This window comes from Rhineura floridana, chromosome 2 (genome assembly GCF_030035675.1).
Source record: "Rhineura floridana isolate rRhiFlo1 chromosome 2, rRhiFlo1.hap2, whole genome shotgun sequence".
NCBI lineage: Eukaryota > Metazoa > Chordata > Lepidosauria > Squamata > Rhineuridae > Rhineura > Rhineura floridana.
This window is the reverse complement of record NC_084481.1, coordinates 166,609,750-166,633,768: the sequence shown is the minus strand read 5'-3', so window position 1 is coordinate 166,633,768 and position 24,019 is coordinate 166,609,750. Positions and strand designations below refer to the sequence as shown.

The window sequence follows — 24,019 nt, the reverse complement described above, 5'->3', positions numbered from 1 at the left end:
ATTTTATGTATTTTAATTGTATTTTATGCATTTTAATTTACTGTAATGTTTGTGTTTTTATTGTGTATTTTATTATACATGTGTGCTATTTTATTGTAGCCGCCCTGAGTACCCGGTTGTAGGGTAGAAGGGCAGGATAGAAATATTTTAAATAAATAAATAATAAATACCATACAACAGGAGTGTATTGCAGTTTTTATGCCCAATCAAGAGAAAGCTGCCCCAGGAAAAACTCTTTTGAATGGCAGGATATAAAAAGCCCCACAAGCTTAACCTCACAAAGATAGGAAACCAAAAGTAGTCCCCATCCATGTTTACAAGGAAGGAACTGAGATGTTCATAAAGAAGAATGTGCTCCTATAGAAACACAGTGCCCAGTCAATCTATACCTTATGGCCCTCATTTAGCATCAAAGTATGAGAAGTCAGACTTAAGGTCAGAAAGCTACACTTAAAGACTGGCTTTAAGGGGAAAAAAGAATTTTATTTTACAAAACAGAAATCTGCAATTCAGACTGAATCAAATAAAAAAGTGCCTATAAATTACAGGAAAAACCCATTACTGAACTACTTATATGTAGGTACAGCTAAAACAAATTTGGAAAGCAGAATCCAAACACTGGCAAATTTAATGTTAAATCCCAGTTCCAAATTCTGCTAGAATGCTGTAAGGGTCAAATACCAGCAATAAAGCCCAAATTTTGGCACTAAAATTTGAAAACTACATTTTCAATCTTTTTTTTAAAAAAAATCATTCCCTCCCAGAAGACACCTTGATTAGAAATATCCCAGCACAGCATATTTGCATAAATTATTGCAGGAGAATATTTGTTATGATCATAAACTGAATTTACTCCCTTTGCAAGACTTTACTGTCTTCCCAGTAACAGGCTTAATTTTCTAAGAATCCTTTTTACAAAATCCTGTGAGATACTTAAATGTTCAAATACAGAGGTGGCTCCTCATTAGAGATCATGGTGGGAAGAGAGGTGAGACAAGGAAGAACTAACTGTGAAAGGAGGACTAGATAAGGAATATACAGCAGAATATTTGGAGCCACTGGAAGTATGACAGGATGCTTCTGGCCATATTGGGAATCTTCTGGGTGACAAAGTGTTGGGCATGGTGTATGAATCAGTATTCAGGGCCAGATCCAGGTTTAGAGGGACCATTGGCAAAGTGCTCTCAGGTAGGCCCTGGTCATGGATTTACCTGGTTGCAACAACTGGTGGTCATAAGCCACCATTTTAAATTTCCCACAGTGTCACAGAGCAATGCTACATTATGTGCACTGTAGGAAGTTGAACAAGGAGGCTCAATAAACCTAGGATAGATGTTGAAGCTAGTGGACCCTGCCAGGGCACTGGGGATCTCGCAGCTGCCCAGGGATGCCAAGTATAGACACCAGGCCTGTTCAGATCTCTATCTGAAAACTGCAAGGAGAACACAGTTGCTATTTAGGATCACAATTGTTTGTGTAGAATATGTGGACATCTAGGATAGGTTAGTCTGACATATATAATCATTCAGAGCAGGCTTGCACAACTTTTCACCAAACACAGCCCTGCTGGTTTTGCTGCCTACCTTGAACTGCAAAAACAGGAGGCTTATCAAGCTTTTTCCAATTGCTTGACAACCCACATATATGGCTAGTGGGCTCCATTCAGCTTGGTGAGTTACAACCTGACCAGGCCTGATTAAGAGAGTCTTTATGGAGAGGTTGAGTCTAACAAGAGTGGGTTTGTGAGTCTATGGAGTAGGTTCCAATATAGGTATGGGGACTGGTCAGAGTCAATGAAGAGTTGTTGAGGTGTTTTTAATTAAATTACACATTGCTCCGATTTAAATAGTTAACTGCTCATGCTCACATCCCATTGCCAGCAATGAGATATGCAACAAACGCTAAGAATTAAGCAATCATTGCTTCTAAGTATGTGAAACTTAAAACAGACAATCTTTCCTACACAGCGGAGTGAATAAAATTGCACTTGTTTTTGCTAAAAATATGAGGAACCATAAGTTTCTCCAAATACATCCCTTGTGATATGTTAAGTTTCCCATAAGCAGATTTTATTCTAAAACCCTCTCCTTTTCCCAAGCTAGATACCAGAATCTTCAGTCAAAAGCTGCTATATCCAAGAAAAATGAAAGGCACTGACCCTAATCCAGAGATTCTTGCATACAGCAGCATACTACTGTGTGCAAGGCTCTCTTAACAGACGGTGGATTCTGGCAGCTCTCACAATACCAGTCCTCTACTAGACTGGTGTGATTCAATCCTCCATGCACAGCCGCAGATACTGAATACAGGAATTTCTTATGTGTAGCTCCTTATTGAGTTCACAGGTTGCTGGAAACTGTCTGCAAGCTGGAACTTGCCTTTGTTCATGCATCACCCTTGCTGGTTTGAGGAAACCATTCCTAACTCTTTTTCCCTCCCCACTGTAGTTAAAACACATGGGATTTAGCTGTAACATATGAATTAATAGATCCTCAGGCATTTGTTAAAACAGTTTTAGATTTAGCTTGACTTAAATATTTAAAAAATAAAAATATGCTGCAATAAAGAGGTTTAAAGGGCTTAAAACCCACACTTGCAGCAACAATGCAAATTCAAATGTTTTTCTAGGTTTATCAACATAAATGTGATTCCCACCACAGTGATCCAAGTAAAATATTCTCCCTCTGAGAACAGTGTTCAATTCCAAACGTGAAGATCACAGAACATATCAGAAGAATGCAGCACAGGAACGTTCCAAGGGAGACAAATGTTTCTTCCTTTCTCCAACAACAAGAAGCTTCATCACGCAAAATGTTTCTTTTTTCATTCCATTTTAGATCTTTCAAAATGTGTGATCATTCTTTCCTGCAAGATTGACACAGAGATCACAACGAAGTTTGATATTTCATTTTTTTAAAAGTTACATTATTGTAGTAAATGCTTCTTCTCTAACACGAGTTACATTTTAGGCATGGTAAAGTTGACACCATGTAACTTATATCATTCATGTGATAAACAGTTCTTCTGAATTTGGTCCCTTGGGATATAAGCTAAAATTGTTAAACATTCTAAAGATTGACTGAAAGCTTTTCAGGGCTTGGGTAAATGTAAGATCCGAGTGCATTCAGAAGAACTACTTGGCACACAAAAATGATGGGTAGAAATCAAATTGCCAGTAACTTTACCATATTGAAAATTTATTTATTTGATTTATATCCCACCCTTCCAGTAGGAGCCCAGAGCTGCAAGAATGAGCATTAAGTCACAATATATGCAAATTTAATCATATATGTCACAGGTAAGAGACTGAACAGAAAATGTGAGAACACAGGCTTTCCAGAAACATATTATGAATGCTCATTTATGCATTCTGCTCACATATTGTTATAGAATTAGAATTGTTATAGAATTTGGTACATAAACCATTTTTCATTCATCTTTCTCATCACTCAGGATGGTTCCTCAAATCCCTACAGTGGCTTCCCATTCCTTCTATATCTTACACAAACTTCTCGTTCTTGCCTTGCAAGCTCTCTAGTCTTGCTGCATCCTATTTGCCCTAATTTCCCAATACACCCCTTCCTATTGCCTTCAGTCATCAAACCCTACTATCTTTAGCTGCCTGAAGGTCATTTGCTCCCAAATGATTTTCCCCATTTCCCCTTTCCAATCCTTATGCCTAGAGCAGCCAGAATTCCTTAGTGAAGTCATCTCTCTCTTCTTTCAAATCCCTCCTCAAAAAGCCCACAAATCTCAACTACTTTGTAGTCCTCATTCTCAAACAAAATAAACCTTAAGTATGTGTGATTGCATTTATTCATTTAAAACAGTGATATCCTAACTCAAGGCAGCTAACAACAAAGTTAAAACCATATTAACAATTCAAAACATCCCATACAGCTTAAAACTAACACACTAAAACAGCATCAGAAACTAACAAAATACAGCAGCACTTGCTCACATCCCCTTCATGCAACTCTTGTCCTATCCCTCTTTGCTGTTTGCTATCCTTGCCTCTCCATCCCTTCCCTGTGCTATATTTCCCCCACTGGGTTTTTTTGGGGGGGGGGTTAATGTGATGCTTTAACCCTCCATGTACACTGTAGATCTTTTAGAATATGATACACATGAAATTTACCCATTTATTTAGAATGCTTATCTCCTGCTTCATAGCCCTAAGAAGCTCTCAAAGCAGTGTACGAAAGCTTCTCACAAGAAAATTATACTTAAAAGTATCAGGAACAAAAAAAATCATGCAGACCGCATTTACAGCCCTCATCCTTGGTCTTCCCTGGTGTTGCCATTTAGCTACCACACTCAGTTCATTAGACAGCCAAGTCTTCCAGGCAGTCGCTGCGGCTGAGAAACTGGCTTGGCCAATTCATATTCAAAATACTTAGGGTTGAACTAAATGTGATGATAGTAATTTGCAAGCTTCAGTTAGTGTAGAATGCAGCTGCCCAATTGTTGACAGGTTCAAGGAGAACAGATCATATAACACGAATTCTGTTCCAGTTACGCTGCCTGCCTGTACGTTTCCGAGTCCAATTCAAAGTGCTGGTTTTGACCTATAAAGCTCTTTATGGCTCAGGACCCCATATCTTTTGGAAGTCCTCTCCCAATTATTATTATTGTTGTTGTTGTTGATGATGATGATAATAACAATGATGATGATGGAAATAGCATTCCCAATCTGATGTTTCCCATAAAATGCTAATGTGGGTTCCCAATGGTATTTGTAGGGAGATCAGGAGGTGAGAGGATGGTGCTTAATGCTTCCCCTTCTTATGCTCCATTTTATATTGGGAGGGGGGCTCCAAAATTGAAATTAAATCCTGTTGTAAGAATAACAGTGTGTGGGGTGGGGGAAAGCATTTGCAGGTGAACGCTGGAAGGGTTAAGCACCTATCTCTCCTGTAACTGCCAAATAATGTCTAGTTCAGCCCTTACTGAATGATACAACTCTTATGAGTGGAAGTGAAAAGAATAAGGTTAGAGTCATGAATCTGCTTCCCTCCAAGTCACTTTTTAAATTTTGTACCGTGTCTATTAAATGGCAAACTATTATTTTAAACTGTGAAATGGAACACCAGGGAGCTGCCTTACAGTGAGTCAGACCACTGGTTCATCTAAACCAGTACTGTCCACACTAGCCAGAGCTTGGAAAAGTTACTTTTTTGAACTACAACTCCCATCAGCCCAATCCAGTGGCCATGCTGGCTGGGGCTGATGGGAGTTGTAGTTCAAAAAAGTAACTTTTCCAAGCTCTGCTAAGGACAGTAGCTCTCTGGGTTTTCAGATAGGGGCATCTCCCAGCCCTACCTGGTTTGAACCTGGGACTTCTGCATGTGAAACAGGTGCTCTACCAATGAGCCACAGCCCTTCCCCAAAATGCTTTGAGTGCATTGTCAAAAAAGCAGTAGCTCAAAGTAGCAAATAAAATTAAAAAATCACATTGTAGCTCAGTGTTCAGATCATAAAATATTTTAAGTTGTGTCATTTAAAAGGTTTGATTTATATTTAACAGGAAGTTCTTTTTGCTTTTCTTGGCTCCATGATGCACTGACTAGAACAGTTACAGCATTTCAGTTTTAAGAGGCCAAAATCATTTCCTTAATACTTTGCTCATGACTTCCCTGTCATGTCACAAGACTTTAATTGTTGCTGAAGATTTGTCTACTGACCTCATCGGAATCCAGAAGTGCTGGAAGAGCACTGCATTGAGAGAAGTAAAAATAAAAATTAACAATTAACAACAGACACAGTATTGACAAGAAACATTAATGTTGGCAATTTATCACTAGTATGAAATGTTGTAAATACAGATACTTTCCCAAGAGTCAGAGTAAAAACTAATTTTAATAAATGAAGATTTGGAGCACAGTATAAAAGAAAGCACACCATTAGACAAACAATAAACTAAACTGGGAACAGTCCCTGTCAGTGGTGTAGACCAACAGGGACCTTCATGGACCACAGCACCGACTAGCAGCAGGTCACAAGCTAGATTCGCAGTGTATACATTAGCACTGGTAGCTAGTACCCCACAGGCAGAAACCATAAGTAGTCCACACTAGTTCTTATATGCAACTGGCAACATTCCCTATATTCTAGAAATGATTATTTTCCGTGCTTTTGCTTCCAGTATGCTTGTCATGAGCATAAGCCAAACGACATGTACTTACACGTCAGTCACTGAAGGAGGAACATTCTCTTCTACCCATTTCAAATCATCTTCCTGCTGGATTTTTTTTTTAAAAAATGAGTTTAGTGAATGGTTATTCTACTTAAAAATAACATTGCACATTTTTCCCCATTTTGCCATGAAACCATCAAAAATATCTTGTGTATATTTTTCCTACAGAATGTCCCATTAACTGTATTTGATATTCCTCTGCCTCTTCTTTTTCAGAGGATATAAATATTTTATTACATCTTAAACAAAAAATAAAAAGCTATTATTTGCAAAAGATATTCAAGATGTCAAATTAAGCTGAAAACTATCAAAAGTTTCTTTTTTAGAGCAGGTTAAATAAATTTGTAACATCAAACCAATTTTCAATTTTGAAAAAAAATCTTACTTCCTTCTTTAACACTAATATAGTTAGTTAATTTGGACATAACAGATTATTCATATATTTGATTTTTCCATTTTACTACAATAGATATGGAAGGGACTTTCCAAGATTTAGCATAACAAATTCTTGCTATAGTGGATCACGTATGAGATAAACAAAACTGGAAACAGTCCATGTCAGCAATGTAGACCAAGAGTATAATCCTGTACTGGAAATCTTTTCGTATAATTCAAAAAGAACAATGGATCTATGTTAACATCTATATGGATTATTTCTTCTAATTGCATGTCTTAATTTATTCAGAATGTCTCCACAGGTCTGTTATTTTTCACATTATCAACATTTGGCACAATTAAAACCAGGGGTGTAGTCGTCCAGGGTCTCGGGGGTCTTAGACTCCTTACTTTTTTGGGAGCCAGTTCCCAGCAGGGTCCCTATGTCTCCAGCATCCTATCAGCCAATCAGCATGAAGGGGAGCGTGTTAGCCACTGAGAAGAGCAGTCTAACTTGCTTCTTTTTCCTTTCATGCTGATTGGAGCTAATCAGAGTGAAAGGAGATGAGTCAGTCACTGAGAAGATTCTAGCAACAGGTAGATAAACATGTAGATAATGAATTTAGTATTTCAAGCAATCTCCGACAGTGAGAAAGGACAGTCAAATGGTGACAGTGAAACAGAAAGCAGTATTCAAGCCTGGCCAGATTATTCCATCATTTTATAAGGTTGTATAATCTTAGAAGGGGGCATGGCTGGGGGGGGGGGCATGGATATGACTATTAGGAAGGGACCCTACACTTCTGAATTTGCCGCTACTCTGCTGATTGTACCATGTGAAATATATGCAGATTCCTAGGATTAACATATCACCTAGTCAGCATCTCAGAACAATTTTATTGCAAGTTCCACCACCTCTTCCAGCACTAGCTATAAGAAAATCATACTTACTGCTTTGTTGGCTTTAGGGTTTCCATTTGATTCTTGTTTTGAACTTCTCATTTTCATTCCCTCTGTATAAGATACCGGGGGGGGGGAATTCATTCAACTATGCTACCTTGGAATGTTTAAAGTTTATGGATGTTTTAACATTAATCCATTATGACAAACCCCAGCATCTTTTTTTTTTCTTTTTTGGGTGGGGCACACACAGAGCAGGACGGAGGGTGGGGGAGATATAGAAGTCAGTGAAACGGCTTCTAATCAAGATAGGTAATACACTGGAGACAGGCTTGTTGGGAAGCAATTCCTGAGAGAAGAGACCAGGGTAATATGTCTGGGAGGCCACTGCTGCTGCGCTACTGCAGGGCAGCTAGGGCTGATCTTCCACTCAGCTCTTCTTTTGGCCTGAAGCAATGGTAGCTTGCATAACTAGCAGGTCTCTTCAGCCATTAGAGCTGCCTGTGGTAGGCTGGGGGAGCAAATGCAGCTCTAGCAATTGGGATGGGCAGCTGGAGCCCCCACCAGACACAATAGCTTCAGCAGTTACAGCCCCCGCACTCAAGATAACCCAGCACTCAGGGAAGCCCATAGGCTGCTTACTGCCATGGGTGTTTGCATGGAATCAAAAGCACAAAGAAGACAAATATGTAGCAAGCAGGGATGTGTAGGATTAGGTGAGAGATAATGATGAATCAAACTTCAGGGTGCAATCCAAATCTCCAGTCTGCCTTGCTGGTGGGGGTTAGGAGGTTAGATAGGGTGGAGGATTTATTCTACTCAGCCCAGAACAGCTTTGCCAGTCTTTGCCCATAGAGAGACATAACCATCACTCTGCCAGTGTGGAGCTCCTAGTTCTGTCTACTGAAAGTACAGGGAGATAGAACTACTGCAGGCAGAGTCCTGCAGGAAGCCCCAAAATGAGATGTTCTGGGGGCAGGGAGGGATTGAGCTGGCCCGGGATCCACTCAATCTTGAGCTGGCCCCACTGCTGTCACTTGATTGCACTGGGCACGATTTGGGCCAAATTACCATGTCAGCTTCAGCCTGGCATAGCTCCGAGCAGGCTTTACCCCCCTTCCCCCCTCAGCTGGCAACACATCTGCTTGGTCCGTCACATCCCTATTCTGTTTCACTCCCCTCTCTACCCAGAAGGCCCTTCAGAACAAATTTCTTTGCTACCTATCATAAAGTTAACTTTTTCGAGGACTGCTAACATTACTACTTCTTATGTGGTCTTCACATAGTGAACAGAGGATTTATGTCTTCAACTTCTGTTCCAGTTCCTCTGCTATGCAAAGGCAGGTGGACTCCTCTGAAATAAAACGGTGTCTTCTTAATCTCTTAATAACAAGAATGCAAGATAATTGTTCTTAACAACACCATGGTAGCCATACGAACAAAACAACGGAACCAAAGCATACAAAAATTGAAGCTAGCAGACTGTTACTACTCCTGTAGGGCAGAGTTGTGGGGCATAAGGCCCCATCTGCACTATACATTTAAAGCACTATAATACCAGTTGAAACAGACATGGCTTCCCCCCAAAGAAACTGGGAACTGTAGTTTGTTAAGAGTGATGCAAGCTGTGAGGATATCTCTAGTCCCCTCACAGAGCTACAATTCCTGGAGTTCCCTGGGAAGGATTGATTGTTAAACCACTCTGGAAACTGTAGCTCTGTGAGGGGAATAGGGATCCCCTAACAACTCTCAGCAGCCTTACTACAGCAGCAACTACAGTTCCCAGGATTCTTTGGGGGGAATCATGACCGTTTAAAGTGGTATGGTACTACTTTGAATGTATAGTGCAGATGGGCCATACTCACATTCACCAGATTTAACCATTTGGAACTAAAACTGCATTCATAATGCAGAAGATTTTCTTCTTACCAAAGCTTTCTTTCAGCATTGGCTCCTTCTGTTCATCCGCCTCCTCTTCCTCAGACAATGGTGAAAAAGCGAACCTTTCAGAAAGACAAAATAAATAAACAGATGGCAGTTTCAGCAGACCAAAAATATATATTATATTTTTGCAGGACTCTTTATTATATGTAATGGTGATTATAGGCTTTACACCTTAACGTTATTGAATGCCAGGAATAAACAGATAGCACAAGATGGCGTTTGTAATGCTTTGGAATGATGGATTTATAGGCCATGACTGTTGATGTTATTTTTTTACAAGAAAAGATAATGAATGTTATACCTCTGGTTGTTGGCAGATGGCCTCCAAAGAACCATGATGACAAAAAGGATCATTGAAAACAAAAGCCGCCAGATGGCATCATCCACCCACAGCTCCTGCCAATCCTGTTAAAAGAAAGGTAAGATATGCACACAGAAAAGACCACTCTTTGCAGGAGAAATGCCAATATTTTCAATAAGAAGAAAGGCACAGAATTTGTATTAAATTCATTCATAATTCTTAACCACCTGCTTATCAAACAAAAGCATACTCTTCATGGCAGTGTGAAAAAAAAAAGACACATCAAACTTACCGACTGACAGTCTACCAGTCTGAATTTCATAGTGGTCCAGATGATAAAAACAACAGATGCTAAAGATTGGAGAAAAGCATAAACACATAAACAACTAGTGAAAGTTGAGCAAGTTCAACTGAACTGCAGAACTCCTCTTGTAAGATTAATATGCTTTAAGTTATTTATTTTTAAATCATCTATAACCATGGGAGTTAAGCCAAGTATCAATGCATATTATTGGGCGTTTGGTCATCAGTTTGCATTTCTTTGATTGTGCAGTAAAAGTGCCTTTGAGAATTTGTTCCTTATCTGTCTAAAATGTATTTATATAGAAATAATAAACCACTTAAAACAAAGTGGTTTACACAAACTATATAAAATAATCAATAATAGACAGATAAAATCAGCAAAATTTAAATGCGGATACTGAATTATGTATTTGGATAGCCTCGTTGAAATAAAAAAGTTTTAAGCAGGTGTCTAAAACAGTATAGCAAGGGTGCGTGTGTAATGTTACTAGGCAGGGAGTTCCAAAGCAAATGCGCTGTCATGCTGAAAGATCAACTCCTAACAGATGCAGAACAAATAATATATGTCATTTGTAAAAGTGCATACTCTGTAGATTGAAGCTCTCCAGTAGACAATATGCGACAAGTCAATCGTTCAAGTAAACTGGTCCCAAGCATTAAGGGCTTTATATACTAACAGTAAAACCCTGAAAATAAAAATAAAAGATAGAGGAATGATCATTTTTTCTCAGAACCCTTTCTGCTCTTGCAGCTTCATAGTCAGTTCAGTACACCTGCTGTGGTGAGGAGCAGCTGGTTTAGTCTTGCATCCACACCAGTGCTTGTGGTTTGTTTGGAGAAAAAAACCCCACGAGCACTGTTTTCCATGTAGCACTATGAAACAAACCACAATCGGGAAGCTTCAGATCATGGTCTGTTTGGAGAGAAGCAAGTCATGAGTGCTTGTTCAGACATAACACCAAGCCAGCCTCTCCATGATTTGTTTCCCCACTGAAGGAAAGGAGGAGCAAAGCGAGAATGCTCATACACAGGCTGATTTACTTAACCATAGTTAATGATTTAGCATTACAGCAAAATAATCATGACTTATAACTTTGTTATTTGTTTTCAGGCACCCCTTTATTTCCTCTCTGCCCGTTTTATTTGCAGTACAGGCACTGAACTTCAGGCAAACCAGAGTGGACATGACAGAATGAGCACTGAAGTGGTACATATCCCAAACAACATTTCGCTCAAAAAGCCCTGTAAACATTAAGGAAGGGATTACGTCTAAAGCTCACCTGCTATTGCCAAAATTAGAGTGTTGGTGAAGTGTCGGTAGAGAGAGAGCTTCACAACATTCCTCCTAAGTTTTAACAACTTCATTGTTTGAGTCAAACTGATGAATATGTATGGTAAGTCAAGAAAAATCAAGCTTACAGGCATGACCACAGTTACCAACAATATTCAGATTCAGTATCCATAAACTCGCATACCAACTGAACATGATACTACCGAACCCCGAAAGCATGGTAGCCTATTAAAATAAACAAAGAATTCAAACAAATAAGCATGAAGACTCCCACAATTCCTATACTGTGCTTAAATTACCACTTACACTGGTCAGCACTAATTCTCACATACGACTACCAAAAATGCTTCTGTGAGGTGATCCTCCAAAGATTGTTATACTTGAAAAATGACAGATAAGACCACCCACATAAAATATATTCCATGACAGTGAGGCATCCATGTGGTGACTTCTTTTCAAACAATACATTTCCAGTGTGAAGCACTGCCATGTGAAGACAATGTTCAGTAGCTTCCACATGAGGGCTACAGAAAAAACCATGAGGCTTCTTTGGAGATAGCAGAGTTATTTCTACCACAAACATAATGTGCAGGCAAGCGTTCAGAAGTTTGATAACTAAAATAGACAGAGTTGTTTCCTACCTACCAATACATAGCTCTTCCTGTTACGAAATACAGACTAATGGAACACTTCACCTATCAGAACCCAATGGCATCACTGCATGAAGGCACAAGGTCTTCTCCAAAACTGATAACCACTCATTCAAGCTGTAAAAGTACATCTTTCACAATACCAGACTTGCTGAGCATTCCAACTCAGAAGTAAATTCCACTGAATTCAATGGGGATTAGTCCCTACTAAGTGTAGTTAGGATCAGAACCTTAAAGAATTGTGTTTGTGAAGGAAAATAAGCAATATCAGAATCTGGCAGGACATCTGCAATAGAATACCACCCACCACGAAAACCCAATGCCAAAGAAAAAGCATTCCATGAAATAAGCCAGTGAAGAAGGATATCCACCAACAGAGGGCAGTATCTAGGAAAGCCAATGGAATAAAAGCCAAGGAGGCAAGATCATTCTGTGCCTAGAGAGACAAAGAGAAAAAGGCATTGAAACCAAGACCGGAAGCAAGATACAAGACTTACAGTGCAATCCTAAGCATGTCTACTTAGAAGTAAGTCCTACTGAGTTCAGTGGGATTTACTCCCAGGCAAGTGTGTAACAGGACTGCAACCTCAAGCACCAGTAGTCACCAGTTATTACATTAATGACAGAAAAATATTAATGTAGAACACCAATTATCTGTTCTCTTTGTTCGATGAAACCAGAGGCCAGATTAAGCCAATCAATAGTATTTTGCAGAAAAGCTGAAAGGTACAAATCCTGGTCACTCGGATTCAGTGTTAAAATATTTTCTAGATCCAAAACTGCACTTGGAGCTTCAGGCTCCATCGGACAAGAGTGCTGTTCAACTGTTCTGCCTGGTGAGACAGCTATTTCTGTCACTTATTATTGTCACCTAGCAACAGCCATTCCATCAGGCTGCAGTGAGGGGGACTGGACTGCTTTACAAGAAAAACACACATCGCACAAAATACATGCCCAGCCATAAGCTACAACATTTACAATAGGCACAATCAAGGGAAAGAAAAATAGTCTTATGACCCATTGAAATCAATGTAATTACAGTATACAGTTGGGATTTACATCCCACTGATGCTTAAATTTGTTTGGATGGATCAGTTGCTTATTGCTCATAGCACTAGCAAATGTTGTCATTCTTATTCACAAGGAGGGATACTCATTGCTGAGTCCTAAAAAAAAGTAGAAAACCCTCAGGGAGGAATGATACAAGGGTAATTTAACCAGCTGTTAACTTCAGCTGTTAACATTTTCTCAGCTATATAGAACTTTTCACCAAACATCCAGGATTTATATTGCCATTGTTCATAAATGAAAATCATTCTACACAACTTCTGAAAGGATATCCAATAAATAATACAGGAGTCAATGACAGACAGCCCGAAGTTAGCTACCACAGCTGTAACACCATGGAATGACTGAAAAAGTACCAAAATGAGAATCAGTTTACTGAAATACAAGCATGATAAAAAGGTAATACGCTCCCGCAAAACAGGGATCAGCATAAAACTGAGGAGCAACGGCCATTAGGCTGATAACCTCAAACATGGGAAGAATAGTCATCCAAGAGCAAACATTCATCAAAGGATAGTCAAAGCCATGTGACTTCACAGTTCTGTACACTTACTCTGACTTGTGCATGATGTATAATAAAGCCTATCTTCCAAAACCCAACTCAGGAAAAACATTTCAAGAATTCAGTACTTCCATATAGCAACATTTTTTGAAACGTACCATTGATTACACAATGTAATCTATGGATGGTATCTGACTAAATCATACCCAGAATAGATCCATTGATTTCAGTGGGCCTATTCTGAGAATGACCTAGTCGGATACCATCTTATGTAAACAGATTTCTGTATTTACACGCAGCTCTACTTCTCTTTTTCATCTTTTTCAGGTGAGGGTGTCAATGTGCTGAACCAATGCCTGGCTGCGACAATGGACTGGATGAGAGCTAACAAACTGAGGCTCAATCCAGACAAGACTGAGATGCTGTTAGTGGGTGGTTCTTCTGACCGGATGGCGGATGTTCGACCTGTTCTGGATGGGGTTGCACTCCCCCTGAAGGAGCAGGTTCGTAGCTTGGGAGTTCTTTTAGAACCATCCCTGTCACTCGAGGCACAAGTAGCCTCGGTGACACGGAGTGCTTTTTACCAACTCCGGATGGTGGCCCAGCTACGTCCCTATCTGGACAGAGAGAACCTCGCTTCAGTTGTTCATGCTCTGGTAACCTCTAAATTAGATTACTGCAATGCGCTCTACGTGGGGCTGCCTTTTAAGACGGTTCGGAAACTGCAGCTCATGCAAAATGCAGCGGCCAGATTGATAACAGGGACCTGGCAGTCCGAACATATAACACCGATTCTGGCCCGCTTGCATTGGCTGCCTATATGTTTCCGGGCCGGTTCAAAGTGCTGGTGTTATAAAGCCTTATACGGCTCGGGACCACAATACCTGATGGAACGCCTCTCCCGATATGAACCTACCCGTACACTACGCTCAACATTGAAGACCCTCCTCCGGGTGCCTACTCATAGGGAAGCTCGGAGGGTATCAACAAGAAAAAGGGCCTTTTCAGTGGTGGCCCCTGAATTATGGAACAATCTTCCTGATGAGGTACGCCTGGCACCAACATTATTATCTTTTCGGCGCCAGGTCAAAACTTTCCTCTTCTCCCAGGCATTTTAGTATGTGTTAAAATTGTTTTTTTAACTTTTTAAAGAATTTAAAATTTTTTAAAGTCATTTTAAATTGTCTAAATATGTGGTTTATTGTATTTGATGTATGACTGTTGTGAACCGCCCAGAGAGCTTCGGCTATGGGGCGGTATATAAATTTAATAAAATAAATAAATAAATAAATATTTTGCAGTATCACAATCCTCTGCTAAAATCCACTGGGAAAGAAGGAATTTCCTTCTCTAGATTTAATGCAGACTGAGCGTGCATGTTATCTCACTTTTATTCCACATGACACAGATCTGCATTAGCTACATTACAATGCATCATAACTGGTTAGCTGATCCTTCCAAGGTTCCCATATTAGAGGTATCTTTCTGCACATGGAGCTATAAAGTTACACAGCTGCACAACATGTAACAATAAAAAAGTGAAAACCAAATGGAAATGAGGATGAACTGTCTGTGAACTTCAGTTTTTGAATGTGAGAGTGTGCGTTTGTACATACACACGAGTGAGTGAGTGAATGCACACCAAGGAAGCGTCAGACATAATAGGAACAAAGCAAGGTTCAGCCACAAAAAAAATAATGAAGTCAAGATTAATCTGTGCAAAGCTTTACAAAGTTACAAATGGGCAAACAGCCTCTCTCTAAACATGTTTGCATGGAAAGAGTGTAGAACAGATGCACAGTAAAAGGCTAGTTCAACAAAATTCAAAATATATCCATTATTACCTATTATACAACATTGCATGGCACCAAATTAAAGTCTGTATATGAGAGATGTGAAATTCCAATAAGTGATTACTAACCCCTGTGACTCTAAGGACACCCTCCATGCCAGAAAATAATAAATAGAGGGCTCCAGCCACAACTACTTTGTGAAGAGTAACTCCAAGGCGAGGTCTGCAATGAAAATAAAAGGAGACATTTAAAACAAAGGGGAGACATATATCTGTCTAAGAAATGGCAATCACATAACAGGTCACATATCATTTGTCCATCTAGATAACTGTTCTTTTTTGGTGTTCTGGACGATGCTTGGAGCAATATCAGTTGCAAATCCTTTCCATTATCCTAGTTTTGCAGACATGAGACTCAGATTTCCAACATCCCTAAGCGGAAGTCGTAGCTGGTTTTGTTTTGACTCATTCATATTACTGTGGCTGCTATCTGCAAGTCATGGAAGAAAGCACACCAGGATATGCTCTGAAGGTACATGAAGCCCACCACTTTGCTGAAGCTAAACAGCCCTGGTAGGCCTGGTTCTAGTCAGTGCCTCAATGTGAGACTGCCTGGGAAACCACATGTATGCTACACTGAATTCCATGATAGAAGACATGTGGGATAGAAATGTAAGAAAATAAATACATAAATTTCAATGGAAGCAAGCCAACTTAAAAGTCTAAATACATCAAAACTGTTTGTTAATCAAAAATATTAAATGTTTTGCATCAAATAAATCATTTTGGGCAAACCAATCATTTTGGAAGCAAAAGACATGTAACTCCTTTAACAACACAGTCACAGTGTATGAAACTTGACAGAGGTTGGGGTGAGCATTCAAAGCAGGAGTGCTCAACTTTTAGCAAGTAGAATTGCAGCAGACCCCTCACCTCAATTTCACTTGTAGTTCTGTCCCATCATCCCCAGGGGGAAAAGAGATCATCTTTTCCTTCTGGAAAAGAGTCCCATCTTGGCCCTTTCCCATCACCTCTGGAGCCCGCATTCCCCTGCTACCCATTCTCCCTTCTCCATGATGAAGTGCCTGGCTCTTCCCCTTGAAGGAGAGAGAGGGGACAGGAGAGCTAGCATTGGGTCTTTCAAGTCAAATGGAGGAGGACCACCTTGAAGGATTCTCAGTCTTAGTACTTACTTTACTATGCCATATCCCAGGCTTACTATAATAACAAGAGTTCGAGCGAGTGAACGTTTCAATGCTGACAGCAGCTCAGCTAATATCAGCGCCCCTTGGACTGTAAACAAAGAATACACAGGACAATTGTGTTATTAAACAGGTTGTTTAGGACCTGAAGCTTGCGCTGAGTTGCAACATATATTACTATACAGGAATGTCATTCACGAGAAGCCAAATCTTAAAGGAGAGACTATTTTACAAAGGGAAAAAAAATATCTTGAGGCATATCAGAAAAGTCTATCTCTGTAAGAGAGATATCTGTACAGTAGCTGAAATCATGAGCACACTTATTTGGAAGTAAGCCTCATCAAACTAAACAGGGTCAATTAGAAGTAAACACATTTAGCATAATATCAGTTATATAATACACGATTAAGGCTGGTCCCAGGATGCAAAATCACTTCAAATGGGTAGGAGGGAGAGATTTGGCTGCCTGATCATCAAAGATCATTTTGGTGGGATGTTCTGAATTAACCAAGAGGAAGACCTGATTTCTGTAGAATGTTTTGTGTAATTGATGATACGAACCATTGTAGTTCATTGATTGTTCATTATTCTGTTGTTGGAAATTCGTAATAAAAATGATATATATATTTTAAAAAGTAATAGGATATATGTTTCTGTGGTTAATAATGTAGCTCTCTTCATTAACTAAACACCCTCATTAAGCTAAATTAACAGATATCAGCTACAGATACAGATAGTATCAGTAAAAATATAATTGCTACTATATTAATGACATCAAATTATCTATGCCATTGTGTTCTCAAAAATATTTAAAGATGTTATTCCCACATACCAGATTCTCCTTTGTAGCGGATATTCTGGAATTCTGCATAGAAAACTGCTTTCTCTAACATTCCCAGGAAGATAACTGCACCAATCCAGAACTGGATCCTCAGGAGGTCCCGCCAGTAGCAGGCTGACCATGCAAGCCACAGAACTCCAAACAACACATACACAATACACATCACCATGAAAAACTATTACATAGAGACAAAAGCAAGTTGGAGGTTAAAGGAAAGTAACAATCAGCATTTCTATAGCTGCTTACTTATATGCATTTATTCCTCTAACAGCTTTTCGCAGTTTTATGAAGTGTGTTGGTGATAAAAATCTCCCTTGGAGCAGAATTTTTCATCTTTAAATATATTCTTGGACTAAAGTATAAACCAATACAGGCAAGGCTGGCACAAGGCTTGAGTATGTCCTCAGCATAGTACTACTGACTCTCCCCCCCACCTCAGTAGTGTTGCTACCATGGCTGATACCCTCGCCCCTTATGCCAGGAACTGACACTGGGCCTATATAAAGATTTCGGTGACTTTAACTTAGCTTGTCTCTCGGTTTTGTGTCCCCAGCCTAAAGATTTCCTTTTCAGATACTTTCTTGGTTTTCCAGGAAACAGTTCAGCTTCAACAGAAGCAAAAGTATTTCACCTTCCCCCAGAAAAAAGAAAAATCTTTAGATCAATATCACCTTCTTATTTACTCAAGGAGAAGAAGTAGAGGTTTCCTTGTATGATTACTATCTGATAGCAGAGTTGTTTGGGAAGGTCAACACTAAAGCAAAGTGGCATTAATGAAGAAAAAGCAACGGCACACTCAAGAATAACAAAAAATGGAAAACAGAGATTTTCCCATCTGTGAGCCAAAAAAGTTGAATCTGAGAAATGCAATTCATGTATCAATTGTACTGACAATTTGGCATGTCAAGAAAATATTTACATGATTGCTTTAAATTGCATTAAAAAGAAATGCACATGGACATGATTAACTGTGTGGAACATGACTTTAAAAAAAAAAAGGTCCAAGTGTGTCCTGGAAAAGACTGGCTTGAAAGATGAATTGGACATTCAAGGAATACATGCAAGAAGTATTGCAAAAAAACTATCCATTATTGAAACATAACTCTTTCAATTTCCCAAGCTGCTTCCGTCTCTTCAATACCCAATGCAGTAACACAGCCTTTTTGCTACTGACCCAGCCCACACGTATATGCTCCTCCACTATGCCATCCTCATCACACGCTGTCAATCTCTGACCGCTTTCTGCTTTCCGCTTTCCTGTAAATCTGAAGCAGACTAAGCTCTATAGGCAGTGACACGCTTGCTTCTGTGTTCTGCACAGTGCCAAACACTGACAGCACTCCTTAAACATTAAATAATAATAGAGACACTAATACCAGACTTAATCCCTAGTGCTGCGCCCCACCCCAATTTCTTGCAAATTATTTCGGTAGAGATGTGGCCAGAGGGGGATTATCCTTCACTGTCAATAAAAATTTTTTACAATTGCTTATTTGCTTGAAACAAATTACAGGCATTTTATGTCCAATAATTGAATTAACTTACGATCATGAGAGGATAATCTGCTAGAGAGAGGTATTCGTATGGACCTTTCACCTCCACAATCACTGTCAAAAAATAACCACACAAAGGAGAGAGTAGGGAATCAGGAATACATCAAAACATGAGAAGAGCCTGATGGATCAGACGAAAAGCCTGTATTTTCCACATCATGTTTCCCAAAGTGGCTAACCATGTAGCTCTGGAAAGCCACAAGACAGACATGAAGGCAAAGGCCCTCTCCCACTATGCTTCCCCAGAAACTGGTATTCAGAGGCTTGCTGCCTCTATCTTAGAGGGAGACTATAGCCATCATGAGTAATTAGTAGCCACTGACAGCCTTATCCTCCATGAATTTGTCCAATCAGCCTTTTAAAGCCATCTAAGTTAGTGAACATCACCACATGTTGTTGTAATAAATTCCATAGTTCAACTATGCTCTTCCTTTTGCCTGTCACTACATCTCCCACATATCAGAGAAGGGAAAAAATCTATCCATTTTCTCCCCACCATGCATAATTATGAAATGGAAATGGACTGCCTTCAAGTAGATTCCGACTTACAGTGACCCTATGAATAGGGTTTTCATGGTAAGCGGTATTCAGAGGGGGTTTACTATTGCCTTCCTCTGTGGCTGAGAGGCAGTGACTGGCCCAAGGTCACCCAGTGAGCTTCATGGCTGTGTGGGGATTTGAACCCTGGTCTCCCAGGTTGTAGTCCAACACTCTAACCCAGCCTTTCCCAACAAGTGTGCCTCCAGATGTTGTTGGACCACAACTCCCATCAGCCTCAGCCAGCATTGCCAATGGCTGAGGTTGATGGGAGTTGTGGTCCAACAACATCTGGAGGCACACCGGTTGGGAAAGGCTGTCTAACCACTACACCTCACTGGCTCTCTGCATAATTATAGATATAGTTCTTCTATAATGCCCCTTCTTATTCACATATTTAAAAAAAAACACCTAAAAAGCCCAAAGTAAGGTAGTTGCGTTAGCCCCCTGAACACTGTGGTTGACTTTTTATACATCTTTTCCAGCTTTACAGTAATTTTTAAAACATTTTATTTATTTAAATGATTTATTTGCTGCCCTTTGCACAAGCCACAGGGCACTTTACAACACAGTCAAACAAGATAAAAGCAATGCATGAAATCCATAAAATAACACAACCCCTAAATGCATAACACAGCAACTCACAACAGTTTACTGATAGCAGCAGCAACAACTAGTGACCTGAACAGTACGCCGCATTCCAACTGTGATTGCAGCATAGAGGTGAATAAAGGCATTACAATATTTGCTGTTTTAGTTTTGATCCTTTCCTTGTGTTCTCTAGTACACAACTGACAGAGAACCTTAGTAAAACTCTTTTATTCTATATTCCAAGACAGAAATTCACCTCATTCCTCCTTTCCAAATATTTCCACAGCAACACCATGCAAACAGCCACTAAGGCTATAAAAATCTTCCCCGCAAGCTTTCAGATAAGGCTGAATTTTATTTTAAATTGCCACCCAGAACAATTATTAAAAGCCAAGTGCTTTTCAGAAAAAGAATACAGTTGCTTTCACAAGTTGCATTCAAATGAAGGGCATGGGACATGCAAAAACTGGTTGGAGTGTAATACCTACACTGGCTAGAACATTATTTGATTTGAAAGTGGCTCTCTTCTGTTGTCATATACACTAAGAAACTTATTCTCCAAGTGCTGATCCTTATGCATCTAAAATAACACAATGCGCACGTAAGACAGAGGTATTGGCAGGCTTGGGGAAACCCCAGGGTTTGTAGAACTAAACAAAAAACTAATGTGGGGCATCAAAACAGCCCATTGTGCCTTGAGCATGCTCAATGGCCACAGAACACGGTATGTCTGTTGGGGATGGTGGGGTGGAATGGAGTATACTAGAAGAGGGCATAACTATCTGGAACACCAAACAAGGGCAATCCACACTACAATATTTTGTTGCAGGTCCCATATCCCCTGTCTCATATTAATAATCCATACGTGACGCATTCCAACATAAAAAGCATTATTTTAATCAACTGTGAAAACATCCCAGAATAGTGTACTCTTCCCGGCACTCTACCCCTCAAATGCCGAGGAAAAGTCAGAAGGATATGGATGTGTGAAATACAAGGATAGCAAACAGCAAAACCCAAAAAGGGTTTCTCTCTCTGCAACTGCCCCCACACTGTAATTAAACATCTCCCCACCAATATTTTCCCTTAAAACAGGCATCCACTAATTCTGACCTATCAAGCCACACATAGCACATCACGTATCTATGACAGTCCACTGACGACTTGATGAACCTCTCATTTATTGTGCCTGCCTGTGATTGAAAAGACATAAGGATTGCCAATAATACAGGCCGTAACACAAGGCAGAAAAAGGGTGTGGCTACTTTTTCCTCTAGAGGAAGAGAAAGCAAGGGTTTCATGTTGTGCGAGACTATCTTAAAAAGTGTACTATAGCAAAAATGCATATTGTGAGGCTCAATAAAGAAGAAATGTTCCTCTGCAATTCACAATTGTTTGGAGGATCAAGAACCTATGCAATAGCCTCTACTCCTGTGTTGGTCACACAAACAAGAAGTACAAGAGTTGCCAAATTGCTCCTTTAACAAGCTTACACAGCTTGTTCATTCAGTTACAGGAAGAACAAGCAGTGGTCTGCATCTGCCTTTTCTAGACATTCCAATCCAACAGAAATTTTCCTTCTTACATAACTGCAGCCTCTTTCTTTTCTATGCTCATATTTATGAAGAAGTCCTCCCTTATGTGAAATACAAGAATCAGCAATGTTTCAGATACAACTGGGATTTTTCTTTATCTCAGTATTGGACTGTGAATCTCTCTCTTGCTCTAAAGGAAAAAGGAGCTCCACCAGGAAAAATATTGAAAAGACCCCAAGAACTGAAGTGTCTGCAGATATCATTACACTTGAATGCCTAAGGGGTGGTTTACAGTAGCCAAGAACTCTTGCTTACTTCCCCTTCTGGAATCTAGTCCAACAATACTTGACAGCCACAAGAGAACCTGCAGTAAGCCCACGGCTCACTCCTAAACTTTACCACAGATACAGTCCTGGAGGTCAAATATCATGTGGTGTCAAAGCATTTAGAACAAACTTCAAAATTAAATGAACTAATATGCATGGCTCACTATTAAAATGTGTTCCTTGTGGTTCAGAGGAAGCTGTAACTTTTGGCAATCCATCGCTTGTTGTTCTTTTCACTTTCACACTGGCATCCTTCGAGGATGAAATTGCAATGTGCACAATAAAGATATAAGGCCCGTCTTGCCAGGTTCTCATCACAGCATTCATTGCCTGAAAAAAACAAATTCAAATGAGGATAAAGCACCATACAGAGCAAATCAAGCTCTGCCTCTTTTTTCCTAAGAATGCAAGCAGCAGACATTTCTCCCTCATAAACAACATGACTTTAATGAAAAAGAAATGCAATCTAAGCTGAACTCAAAATCAGCATAGTTTGTAAAAATCTATCATGTGCACTCTAAAGTCAACATTAGGCATTTTGAAGTTGATTTAAATAGGACAGAGCCAAGCACAGATGTTATCAGTGGCACATCCTGCTTATTCAGTAGCCACACAGAGGGAAGGAGACTGATCCAACACAAAAGTTGTCCTCTCCTGTGTTATAGATCACCTCTCTCATACTTACAGAATTCTCTGCTACAATAGTACGGTTTGTTCCATCCTCTTGTTTTCCTCCTGAGAGGGGTTCTGGATGAACAAATTCTTTGTAGAAAACCTAATAATAAATTTAGAAATTTTATATATCTATTATCTATATACAGGGCTTTTGTATGTGTGACAGCTCACCAGTATGGAGTACTGGCACCTCTTTTTTTTGCTGCCCATGCCAGTCACTTTGTGCTGGCACCCATAGTATAGTACTTTTATCAAGATCTGAGTACCAGCACCTCATTTTTTATCAAAAAAGCACCGTACACATACACACACAGCATACAGGCAAAGCATTATATACTTGACTTGTGTGGTTCAGAAGATATACAAAAACATTTGGACAACTAGAAGGCTGGATAAACAAAAATACTATTTACACAGGTATTGCAGTGACACAGGATTACATGGGGACTGAGTTCAGGTAATCAGAAGTTTTAGATAAACAATGTTTTATGAAACAAGTTGGGATGTTACATGAGACAGCAGTCCCATCTCCCAATGTACACTCACACTTCATCAGGGGAAGCACTGCTCGAATAAAATACAAATAAAAGGAGTAGTTTGAACTATGGTTTCCAAGTGGGGAAATTCACTTCCTCAAGATCAAATATCTTTACATAAGTAAGTGGCTCTTTGAAAGAGCTGTGCTAGACAACATTTTCATCCTGTAGATCATTCTAGCTTCAGACTGGGCTCCATGGAACTCTGGGGTTCAATGGCAACCTAACAATGAATAATGGCAGACAAGCGAAAGTTTGCCCAACTCTACTGATCCTTCCCTGCAATGTGGCCCCCTAAACATGAGAAACTTTAGGTGTGTTTAAGGTGAAATGATCAATTCATGCATGGCGGTGGTGAAACATAATACGATCTGAGCATGCACTACAGGACAGAGATGATGAGCTGGTGGCTCATGAGATGCATCCAGCCCCCATTCTGCTTTTTCAAAGCTCTGGCTGCCATCCTTCCCTCCACCAGACTGGAACACACGGTGTGTCACTTCTTATCTGGCAGGCACCCCCCCATTTCTTAATTACAGAGGTCTCTAGGGTATAACTCCCTCCTGGCCCCATGTCTTACTTTGCAGGCACCCCTCCCTATCAGTTGCTAGAGTCAGGGTTGATAGGATTCTTCAAAGCCAAGCTGCTAAATGGAGGGTTCAGGATGGCATGGCCAGGGAGAGGGATACAGCCCCTAAGCTGCCTGGCTTGGGAAAATCTTGTGTCCCTTAGGCACAAGAAGTTGGCCATCCCTGACCTGCAACGTGTTGCAGGATTTTCCATAATGTGCTGTGGAAGATAGTGGATTGCAGGCAGAATCAAGCTCAAAAGGCAACGGGAGTTATGTGAATTTAGGCAAAAGCTGAAGGCAAGATGGAGCCAACAAATGCAATGGAGCTAA

The 24,019-nt window shown here is 39.9% G+C and overlaps 1 protein-coding gene across 2 annotated transcripts in view; it reads right to left on the bottom strand.

The window, feature by feature from the left end:
- Positions 1-403: 403 nt before the first annotated feature.
- Positions 404-24,019, bottom strand: part of TMEM87A (transmembrane protein 87A) — a 34,459-nt gene continuing 10,843 nt past the window's right edge. Inside the window, exons 5-19 of one of the 2 annotated variants that reach the window (XM_061611312.1) lie at positions 22,593-22,682; positions 22,072-22,237; positions 18,911-18,972; positions 17,357-17,540; positions 16,516-16,615; positions 15,452-15,545; positions 13,301-13,372; positions 11,300-11,408; positions 10,009-10,067; positions 9,717-9,820; positions 9,401-9,474; positions 7,523-7,584; positions 6,186-6,241; positions 5,685-5,715; positions 404-2,865 (exon numbers count right to left, since the gene is read on the bottom strand). In XM_061611312.1, coding sequence (XP_061467296.1) covers positions 2,824-2,865; positions 5,685-5,715; positions 6,186-6,241; positions 7,523-7,584; positions 9,401-9,474; positions 9,717-9,820; positions 10,009-10,067; positions 11,300-11,408; positions 13,301-13,372; positions 15,452-15,545; positions 16,516-16,615; positions 17,357-17,540; positions 18,911-18,972; positions 22,072-22,237; positions 22,593-22,682 — 1,305 coding nt within the window. In that variant the 3' untranslated portion in view covers positions 404-2,823. Of the gene's footprint in view, positions 2,866-5,684; positions 5,716-6,185; positions 6,242-7,522; positions 7,585-9,400; positions 9,475-9,716; positions 9,821-10,008; positions 10,068-11,299; positions 11,409-12,327; positions 12,397-13,300; positions 13,373-15,451; positions 15,546-16,515; positions 16,616-17,356; positions 17,541-18,910; positions 18,973-22,071; positions 22,238-22,592; positions 22,683-24,019 lie in introns of both variants that reach the window. The other variant, XM_061611313.1, reaches the window with a different exon arrangement.